Source organism: Chinchilla lanigera, unplaced genomic scaffold, assembly GCF_000276665.1.
Source record: "Chinchilla lanigera isolate Chin_1 unplaced genomic scaffold, ChiLan1.0 scaffold00100, whole genome shotgun sequence".
NCBI lineage: Eukaryota > Metazoa > Chordata > Mammalia > Rodentia > Chinchillidae > Chinchilla > Chinchilla lanigera.
In genome coordinates, this window is record NW_004955501.1 from 4891891 (window position 1) to 4903478 (window position 11588).

An 11588-nucleotide genomic window follows, 5' to 3' on the forward strand; every position below is an offset into this window, starting at 1 on the left:
GCCATTCCTCCCTTTTGTGTTTGTTGCTTTTGCTGTGTCCTGCCGCCATGAGCTGTAGCCCTCTGCCATGTGCCACTCTGCCTTGTAACCTGCCAAGTATGGACTAAAACCCCCACAAACTGTAAGCAAAATAAACCTTTCCTTCCTTAATTTTGGGCATCATGTATTTTGTCCCAGCAATGAGAGAAAAGTAACCAAGACAGGGGCCAAACATGTTCACTGGAAAAAAGATAGCCTCTTTAATAAATGGTGCTGGAAAAACTTTCCACATGCCCAAGACTAAAACTAGAGCCATGTCTATCACCATGCACTAAAATACAGCTGAAATGGATCAAAGATCTAAATATTAAAACAGAAACACTAAATCTGCTGGAAGAGAAAATAGATAGAAATCTTGAAGACATAGGTGTAGACAGAAACTTTATGAACAAAACCCAGATTGCATGGAAAATACTACAAAGACTCAACAACTGGGTTCTCATCATATTAAAATGCTTTTGCACAGCAAAAGAAATCACTGACAGAGTAAAAAGACAACCCATTCAGTTAGTAAAAATTTTAGCCAATTACCCCTCAGACAAACAATTTATATCTAGAACATAAAGAACTGAAATAAATCAGACCCACCCCAAATTCAAAGAACCAGTCAAAAACTGTGCATCTGAGATGAATATGCACTTTTCAGTTGAAGAAATACAAATGGCTGATCTTGAGCTCACTTTGTAGCCCAGGCTGGTCTCAAACTTGCAACAATCCTCTTGCCTCAGCCTCCTGAGTGCTGGGATTAAAGCAGGGCACCACCATGCTTGGCAATCAAAACACTATTTTAAATGAAATCTAGAAAATAAAAATTACAGCAAGAACAGCTATCATTCTTTGTCAAGCCCTTATATGCCAGGCAGTGTACAAGCTTATTACCACCTTGTCCTGCATTTAATTATTGTCATTACTGTTTTAGAGATGAGATTTTTTTTTAAAAAAAATTGTCAGGGACATTAAATAAGATGAAGTAAAAAAAAAAGATGAAGTTGATATTTGAACCACCCGCTGTGTTTGAGTTCAGAATCTGTTTTGCCTTTTAACTACCTGAAAGTAGAAAATATCAAAGAAAAAAAATATCAGAAAGTATGAGACAGGAGATGCTAAATAACCTAAGACAGAGTCTCATGCCAAAGATAGGAAAGAACAAAGGGAGCCATTCAATTTTATTTGAGAAATTCTTCAATAGTAGCAATCCTAAGTAAGAGCAAGCTATGGAATGAAACTGACTGCATTTTCAGTTACAACTGTGCTTTTTTTTAATGAGGAAAAGATTCAAACAGATATCTCATAAGAGAAGATGTATAAATGGTCACTGCAAGAACATGACAGATTGCTCGGCAACATTGGTCATTACAGAAATACAAGTGGAAACCACAAGGAGATCCTACCTGTGAGAAGATGGACATCACCAAGTGTTGTAGGATGGAGAACAGCTGAACTGCTCATACATTGCCGCGGGAAAATAAAATAGTGCTGCTACCCAAAACAATCTGACACTTTCTCTTCTTCCAATTCTGGAGTTCAAACCCAGGGCCTGGTGTCTGTCTGGCAAGCCCTTTTCTACTGAGCTATAACTCCAGCTCTTAAGTCTGGCATTTTCTTAATAAGTTGAACATACACTTGCCAGTAAGGCCCAATAATCCTAGATATTTATGTGAACAAAATAAAAACAGATCTTCCCAAATACTTGTCTGCTAATGTACATGGCAGCTTTATTCATAACAGCCTCATGATGGAGGCACAACAGTGTCCATCAAGAAGTGAGTGGGTACACAAACTGTGGCAAAACCCTACAATGGAGTAGCACTCTGCAGTAAAAAGGAATGGGCCGTGACATACAAAACAATGTGGATGAATCTTAAATGCTGAGGGAAAACCTAATACACAGGACTGTGTACAGTATGGTTCTACTTGTATGAAATCTTGGAAAAAGCCAAACTCTCCTATTATGAAGAAAGGGAAAGTGACTGGCAAGGGCAGGGGCAGTGTGGAAGAGGTGGGGGCTCAGCGTGGTGGTGCAGCCCAGTAACCCCAGAACTCTTCAAGCTGAGGCAGGAGGACCACAGGCTCACAGGACAGGCGGACTACACAGCGAGACTCTGCCCCTCTCCCCAAAAGAGTTGGAACTATTCTTTCTTGTGATGATGGTGGTAGTTACATGGATAATTTGTCAAAATTCACTAAACTGTATATCCACTTAAAATGGGTGTATTGCATTATATGTGAAGCACATTTCAGTCTAAGTGATTTTAAAAGGAAAGAATGTGTGCTAGTGAGCTTAGGGCAGCTGAAGTCAAGTCACATAGACAAGACGGCATTCACAGCACTCTGCCAGCCACCTGACCAGCACATGGTGCAATCAGAGGCGCCCCCGTGCATATTTCATACTGAAAGCGAAGGCTGCTGGCCACTGGCTCACAGAGCAGGAAAGTTCTTGAGCCTCCAAAGAGTGAGAGACTGAAAGAGGAGGTGGGGGCCAAGGCAGAGACGTAGGCCTCCTGAGCTGCAGGCTCACACAGGGCCTACTAACAACTGTCCCTTTCCCTTCCTTGTTGATCTTTTTGACTTAAGCTCCTCAGTTGCTTTTTCATCATCTGCAATCAGAAGAGTATTTGTCAGACTCGAACACTACTTTGAAGAAAGCACACCCAGAATCCAGCCTGGCCCAGCAGCCCTGATCAGGGGGAATACAGGGGATGCGGCCTGCAGGGTCATATCTTGGTTTTGGATTGTAAACACAGAGCCAATTGGAAGAATGAACTTTTGGTCATGGCCTGGCATTGCCAGGAGAGACAGAGGAAGAGCAAATAACCCAGGACCTGTGCAGGACAATGCAGGAGAGACCCGAAGGGCTGCCCGCTGGGCTCCCTCGTGACTGTGGCTGGACCACAGCTTGCACAACCTTTCCAGCCTGCACTGGCCCAGCAGGGCTCCTCTGTGACCGCAGTGGCAATGCCAGGCCATGAAGGGCCCCCCATTTGCTGTCCTTGCTGCCCACTCCTTGCTCTGTCCTGTGACCCCATGAGAGACACTCTACCCTACATATTATTCATGACAGCCTGAAGTAGGGCTGACAGAACCCACCAGGAGCTCTCTTCACACACAGGAGTTCACTGCACTGAACCACGGCCTTCCCCACAGCTGCCCTGCCCAAGACCCCCAGGAGCCACCCTCCCGACACAGGAAGGCGCCCCAGGCCTTTCTCCGTGTGCAGGCTTTTTGTGAGTGATGACTCACCCGCCCCTAGAGCTCCGCCTGCCTTTGGACACATTATCACACCTTCACAACTGTGTGTTTGTTGCGAAAAGCCAATTTTTCCCACTCAAACCAGCTGATGGGGGTCAAGGGACAGCCCAGAGTCACGCAACAGGGAGGGGGAGGTGGATTCCATTACAGCGTAACCCCTTCGGCTCACGGGCTGGCACCCAGTCCTCCCGCAGCACCTGGGGACCGCCGGCTCCGGCCCCCCTCCGGGCTCCCAGCGTGCACTCACCCAGAGCCGCCGCGCACAGCAGCGCGCGCACAACCCGCTTCATCCTCGGCCGCGCCCGCCGGGCCTCTGAGCCCTTGGTAGCGCTACCCGGGCTGGACTCGCCTGCTCGGTGGTGAGCGGACCGGGCTGATCGCCTGGCAGTGCCACGCCCCACCCCTCCCCCGGGGGCCGGCCAGCAGCCCAGCCGGTCCAACTCGATTCAGCCGAGCAGAGCGTGAGGGTGTCAAAAACGCAGACTCCGGGAGGCCCGGGCTAAGGCGTCCGAAGGATGTAAGCCGTTTCGAACACAGGTTTCAGGTCTTCGCAGATTCTGCTTTGCAGAGTCCGCGGGCCAGGCTGAGGACCTCCCGGAAGCTCCCCGAAGCCACAGGCCCCCGCAGCCCGCTGCTCCGCCAGGTCAGTGAGTCCGCAGCACGCAGAGGGCTGCGTCTCCTCCCGCTGCAGCCCAGCCTCCGCAAGTCTGTGACTTCTGGGAAAAGCCTGCTAAGTTTAAATGAAGTCTAAAGAACTTGTTTTAAAGTATGGTAAACGCACATAAAACATCACATATCCTTTATTCGTTTATCCCAAATAAACAGCCCCCATATCAAGAAATGACTTGCATGGGCTAGGAAAGTCCCTCCCATCTCCCCACCCGGTGTCCATTATCTTCTCCTCCGGTACTGGGATTGAACCGAGGACCTTTGCGTTGTGCTGCATCCCCAACCTTCTTTATTTTAAGACAGGGTCTCTTTAAGTCACTCAGTTGCCCAGGCTAGGCTGGAATTTACCATCCTCCTGCCTCAGCCTCCCAGAATGCTGAGGTCATAGGTGTATACCACCATACCCAGCCATTATCTTGACTTCTAACAACGTAGACTAAGTCTGCTGAATGATCTTCATAAACATAGAGTCCTACACTATATTCAGCCTTGTGCCTGGCTTCTTTCACCTGCAATTTCATTTATAAGATTCATCTATGCAATTGTGTGTACCCATCATTCATTCTCAGTGCTGTATAATATTCCATACTGTGTGTATAGAACACTTTATCTTTCTTCCTGATGTTTGTAGTCTCCAGTTTGCCCCCTTGTGGACAATGCTACCAAGAATATAATTTTAATTCAATATTCTATTTGGTTGCTGCTATTTGAAAAGAATGGTGTGTGTGTGTGTGTGTGTGTGTGTGTGTGTGTGTGTGTGTATTGAATTTGAGCCAGTTGGCCTAGATTGTCTTGCTATATCTAATAGTTTCTTTAGAATTTTTTTCTTTACATTCTTATGTCAATTGTGTCTTTTCCTTTCTGATCTGTATGTCAGCTTCCCTGTTGCTGGACACAATACCCAACACTTACAGCTTCAAGGAGGAAAGGCTCGTGTTTTCAGCCTGTAATCTGCTGGCTCCAAGGCTGAAGTACCACGGGGGAAGGATCTGGAAGCAGAGCAGGGGATGGTGCCAGAGAGCACCGGGAAGGGATCTCCTACTGAACCCAAGGCCATGCCTCCATGACCTAGGCAGACACACCAGGAGTGCTTCACTAACTTGCCAGGTGTTTCCCAGTCCAGTGAAGTTGACATGTCAGGATTAAGAGTTGCAGGATTCTTATGATTTTCTTTCTTTTGCTTGGCTTACTTCACTGACTAGGATTTCTGGCACATTCTAGTACATCTTTTACAGCATATAGGTAGGGATTTCTACAAGGTGCTTCCCTAGGAAAGCAATTGCCAGATCTTTAAATAGGCAAAAGTTCAGCATTGATCCATTAGTACCATATGGACTAGAAATACTGCTGGAGAGAAGTTTTCTGTAATTCACCATTATGCAAAATGCTTGCTGGCATTTTGCTTTGTTTAAATAGTATGAGCCATTTATTTTTTAAGAAGTTTCTCTGTTTCCTCTAAATTTCAAATTTATTGCTGTAAAATCATTCACAAGATCCTTCAACATTTTTTAGTGTGTGAAGGATACTTACTGTAATATCCTTTTTCATTGTAGATATTAGTTTTTTATATTTTCTCCTTTTCCTCACTTAGTATTGCCAGAATTCTTTGTATTTTATTATTCTTCTTAAACAACTACCTTTTGGCTTTGTTGACTTTCTGTACTGTACATTTATTTTATCATTTCAGTGTTTTCTGCTCTTTCTTTTGGTTTTATTCTTTAGCTTGTTTAAAAAAGAGGTTAAAATCATTAAGTTTTCATACTGTTCACTGATATATGGGATGATGGCAATCCATTTCTTTGTAAGAATTCTTTTTCTTGCTATGTTATAACCTCAGGGTTATCTACTTCAAAATGTATTCTAGCAAGGTAGAATAATGTATGCACCTTTAGTCCCAGCTGTTCAGGGAACTGAGACAGGGAGACTGCTTGAGCCTAGGAGTTGAAGGCAAGCCTGGGCAACCTTGTCTAAAAAAAAAAAACTTTCACAAATATTAATGGACCTCAAATTACAAACTTCGTAGATGTGAACTAATCCCGGAAGTGGCTGATGACCCTTTGTTCTGACATCAGGTGTGAGGAAAATTGCATCTTGCCCTTTATCTGCTATTGGTGATGATACTTTAGCACCACAATCTCCACCTACCCTCCCTTCTCCAATTAGTAATTGTCTTTGTCAGTTCATTCTATGCAATCCCCTATATACCTGTTGTTCTGCTGTACTGTTCCACCATTGTAAGGCAACTATAAAAGTAAAAGTAGTTTATTTACAGTATTTTTGTGTGTGTTTGTTTTTTATGCCTTATAGTGTATATTTGTGTCAAAGTTGTATAAGGTTCACCTTGTTGGACATATGAATGGATCCAACTCACAAATGTTCTCCAGAACAGAACTTGTTTGTAATTTTGGAATTTACTATGTATTTTGTGAGTATCCAGGTAGGTTGATACAATCATAAGTGTCTTTTAAAATGTGGAAGGCTGAGGCATAATAGTGTCTGAATGATGCATTGTGAGAAAGACTCCACCATTGCTGGCTTTGAAGTATAGAGAGTGGGGCTGCAAGCCAAGAAATACGGGCAGCTCTAAAGCTGGAAAAGACAACAAAATAGATTATCCTGTAGAACTTCCAGAAGGGAACATAGCTCTGCTGATGTCTTGATTTTGGCCCTGTGAGGCCAATTTCAGACTTTTGATCTTCAAAACTGTATGATAATACATTTGTGGTGATTTGTTATAACAGTAATAGGAAACTAATACACCTGGCATATGTATTGGAACCTCTCAAGGTGGCATGATCTGGCTTTGTTTTTCATCTCTCATTCCGTGAAATTCCAAATTGTACCAGGTATCTTAAAGAGAAGATTGTCCCTTCGTCAAACTCAGTTTTCTGCACCTCCTTTCTCACTGGAATCTTGCCTCCACTTTTGCTTTCCCAACCCCGAGACCTCCATGAACTCTGCTCATTTGTAACCCAGTTGTGCACAGGAGAGCCAGATGCCTTTTTTCTTGTGCCAGAAGTGGATCGTTTATACCTGTCCTGGATCTTCCTTCACCTATGCATACTTTTGAAAGGAAATAGAGTCTATGAGGGCAGACACCGCTATTTTCTTGATCAGCATTCTAATCCTAGAATGGCAAATAGTGCCTGATATAGGGCTCAAAACATTTCATCCATTAGATAAATAAATGCAAATAAATATCTCAAAAATGAGTTGAGCAATCTCCTTTGCAGGCTTGTGAAAAAAACAAATAGAGTTAATGATCCATTCCTCCTAAAGTTAATGATCCATATAAAGCTAACATACCTAAATCCAAAAGTGCCAAAGTGCCCTCTAACCCCAGAATGGAACAAACTGAAAACTTCTTATTCACAGGGACAAAGTCATATTGTGAAGAAAGGATATCCAAAGTGCTAAAGTCATCTCTTTGGTCCAGGTTATTACCATTAGCACAACAGAAGGTTAGAAGACTGTATTGTAGTGAAAATTTTCTGGAGAGATGTCAAAGAAGCATATGCCTCCAAATTGAGAGGGCACTGGTAGTCCAAAGAATGACTTGGACAAGTCCAGCTTGGTGGATAAATGAGTTTATGAGGGGTTATTTACAGAGCACAGTGGGTGACTTGTGGGCTGTAACACTACCAGAGTCACCACCCTTCTTTGCTAAGCTACTGGTTTTATAGGGTTCTAAGGTAGACAGCAAAAGCAAAAGACATTTGTCCTTGGGAAAAGTTATGTGCACTCTGTTCCCATCACACTCTTATCAGGAACTCGGACAATCTCTGCAAGCACTGGAAAGTCACAGTGGTAGATGACCTTCTTATGCTGTAGGCTGCCATGTAGCCCTGGCACCTGGCAAGAGCCTAGGAGACAGCCAAACAGTGCCCCACTGTTACTCTGATCCAGTTACTTTGCCTAGAGTTCAGAGGATTGTTCTCCCTACACGTGAAAAACAATTTTAAAGACTTTGTGCTAAGGAGGAACCTTGGGAAACCAGAGGTGTGTTAGCATATTATTAACTGTTTACCAGGCACTGTACTGTTATTTTCAAATATTAATTTATAGAATTTCACAAGATAGATACTGTTATTCCCTTCTCACCCAGGAAGAAAGCAAAGCACAAAGAGTTTACATATGTGCCCAAGGCTAAATGACTAGTACATGTCAGAGCTGGTATTCAAATTAGGCACTATAGTCCATGTTCTACATGTGGCCTCTGCTATTTATCTCTGGAGTACTTTCACGCTTTCCCCTTTCCAAGGGTCCTTTTAGTAATAAAGACAACTTCTGCAGGAGCAAACAGTGCGGAATTGGATATGTTGGCGCTGGCTACCATAAAAGCTGCCAAGATCTCAATGGTTTAGCACAGGAGTTGATTTCTTACTAACACAAAGCCCAGCTGGTGGCAGTGGAAGTGATTCATCGAAAGGCAATCAGTTGTTCAGCTTCATAACTCCATTCGGTCACTCAGATTCAGGCCAAGCAGCTCTAGCTCTTTCACCATGTGGCTTCCAAGACTGACCAGAGTGTGGCATCCAGACGGCAGTATAAGGAAGAACACGGGAGCTCACACAAGAAGTTGTCATGGACAAGCCTGGAATGATAAACATCACTTCTAACTATACTCTATTGGCCATGGTGCAGTCATATGACTAAATATAAAAAGATGCTCATTGCTGTCCAAGGTTCCTGGCAACTAGAAACCATTCAAGGGGCATGCGAATCAAGGTTTTGTACACCCACTGGTGGCACAGATCTTCTGCTAGAGAGTACTTCATGCAAAGACAAAAAATAACAAGAAACACAGATGCAGCAGATGAAAGTTTCCTGATGGGTATGAGAGTGGTAAGTTTGGCCTCAGAGGCCTCCTGTGAAGGCCACACTAAGGGTCTGCTGCATGGTTTCTGTCAGAGCCTATTGGTAACATATGAACTAAGAGGATGGGTTCTATCCCATTCACACATCTGTTACAGTAGGAGCAGAGACAGAATAGTTACAAGAAAACTCCCGGTCAGAAAAGGGAGGAGTGGAGCACCACAGTCATGGGAAGTCAGCATCAACTGTGAAGGTGGGCAGGCACTGGGAGGCTCTTGGATGGATGTTCTGATTGGATTCAGGTACTGCTTTGGGAAGTTCCTTTGTGCACTGCTTTCAAAGGTCCCTGGCACCTTCTTCTGGGAGAGTCTTCCCTTTTAATTAGTCTCTCTGACCCCATCTGAAAGGAGTATTGAGGAGTTTGCACTTCTTGGAGCTGTGTGGCTTTTCACTTTTTACCAGCTTTGAGGATTGTGTCAAATTTTGAATACCCCATGTTTCTAGTTTGGCTCAAAAAGTAACACTCTCAAAATACTCATATTCTTCAGATCTCTTTGCTTCCAGTTAGTTTTATATGGTAGTTGTCACCTTCACACACACAAGACAAGGTCAAGAGCAAGGCTTGACTCCACTGGTAAAGATAACATGAGACACTTTCAGGGCTGGGGATATAGCTCAGTGGTACAAGTGCCTGCTTGGCAAGCGCAAGGTCCCGAGTTTGATTCCCAGTACCAAAAAAAAAAATAAAATAAAAAATAAAAAAACATGAGACACTTTCAGACCATTTATAACTTCTATAGATAACAAAAAAGAAGAAACCAAAGGTGCGAGCTCTCTGGTCCTTGTCCGATATACCAAAAAGGGTGATCCTGAAACATGGCAGGGATGTGAGCTGTGGGAATTCCCACTGCTGAGGAGCCAAAACCGGATGGCAGCTAAGTCCCTGTATATTCTGCAGCTCCATTCAGACAGGAGTGGGATGGAAAGCCCTGTGTTTCTTTAGAACCTGGGAGGTGATGAGAAACTATATCCTGGCACCTTCCAAAGGCAATCAGAATACAGCATGTTAGGTACTCCTCGGAGGCCTCCTATGAAGGCCACAAGATGTTCTGGCAAGGCTCAGATAGCTGTGATAAAAGCCTTTGTCTAGCCCGGGATACAGCTCAGTGGCACAGCTCCTGCTTGCCAAGCACAAGGTCCTGAGTTCAATTCTCAGTACCCCCCCAAAAGCCTTTGTCTATAAGATGTAAGGTTGCCAGGAAGCCATGGTGGAACCATTCCCTGCATAGTGACCCCCCACAACAGTAGCCACCCACAGTTCTTCATTAGACAGTTTTCAGGCGTGATTGTTATTCGTGGACCTGTACTTCTCTCTTTTGCATTTGATGGTGGCTATGCAGCCTAAGTAAGAGAATCATATCCTTTCATCAGATCTTTCCCACTTTGGTGGGTTGTAACAGACATGGCTCAAAACCTCTCTCGGGTTTCTCTTTTTAGGACTGAAATGCAGTCAGCTTTTCCAACATTTCAAAATCCCCAATTTTTGAAAATTTTTTTTGAGGGGAGTACTGGGAATTGAACTCAGGACCTTGAGCTTGCCAGGAAGGCACTGTACTGCTGAGTTATAGCCCCAGTCCAATTTTTGGATTCTTAAATTCTCTTTTATTTTTATTTGCAAACATGCCTATTCTTCCCTGAGACTGTCTCTTTCTTATAATCCCTAATTGGGTTTTATTTGTTTTGCTGGCAGTGGTACTGGGGGTTGAGCACAGGGCCTTTGCACTGAGCTACATCCCCAGTGTTTTTGTATGTATGTATGTATGTATGTATGTATTGAGCAAAGGTTTTGCTAAGTTGCTAAGTCACCCAGATTGGGCTGGAAGCTACAGTCTTTCTGCCTCAACCTTCCAGAGCACTGGCATTACAGGCATGGGTCACCACACCCAATTTATAATACTGTACTTAATTAGATGTAGCCACTACCAACCAACATATGCTTCTGACATTGTCTTCCTCAGATCTCAGCAGACTCTCTGGCCTCTGTTCTACTTTCTAGGTTACCAAAGGCAACACTGTTGTTCAAGCAAATGTTTTGCCACTCAAAGACTGCTGGCTCTGCAGCAATGAAGACCATTTACTAACTTACTTTTATTTATACATATTCTTTTAGAGCATTGAGAACTTAAACATAGAGCCCTATAACTAGGGTGGGATTGCCCAGGAGAAAGGAAGGCATTCCAGTTCCACGTAAGGTAATTCTATCTCCAGCCTCCTTTTGTAGCACCAATGTCAGCCATGCACTGTGCCATATACTGTGCCACTGAAAAGCAAAAATCCATCTGTGCATTCACTCTCTTTGCAGACGAAGGGCAGGGTAAGTACAGGAGATCCAAAGCAGCAACAGGTGAGTTTTACCCTTGAAATACTTATTGTGAAATTTCTGTAAATTTAGGATTTGTTTTTTAAAAAGTTTTCCTTTGATTGTTCTGGTAGAAGGAGCCCAGTTTAGTACAATGGCACATGAGAAACCAGATTTGCAAGTTTTAGAGGAGGGTTGAAAGTGAATTATCAGATCATTCATACATGGATGACAGTGATAATGGTTTTGATGTTGGCCATGTGAGCCACAGTTCCTGAGACAGTGAAATGGAGCAAGAATTAACTGATACAGACACAGGGAATGCAGACCTGCTTAATTCAGATGATGAAGAAAACAGCAATGTGAGTACATATTTGACTAGCAGAAACGGTACAAAATGGTTATGCAACCAAATGATCCAGTATTAGAACTAGGTTTAAAAATATAGTAAGGACCT

At 43.6% G+C, this 11588-nt stretch overlaps 1 protein-coding gene across 1 annotated transcript in view; it reads right to left on the reverse strand.

Annotated features, from left to right (window-relative positions):
• Positions 1-3729, reverse strand: part of LOC102027879 (inhibitor of carbonic anhydrase-like) — a 51683-nt gene extending 47954 nt beyond the window's left edge. Inside the window, exon 1 of the mRNA XM_005406810.2 lies at positions 3536-3729. Coding sequence (XP_005406867.1) covers positions 3536-3578 — 43 coding nt within the window. The 5' untranslated portion in view covers positions 3579-3729. The remainder of the gene's footprint in view (positions 1-3535) is intronic.
• Positions 3730-11588: the final 7859 nt, after the last annotated feature.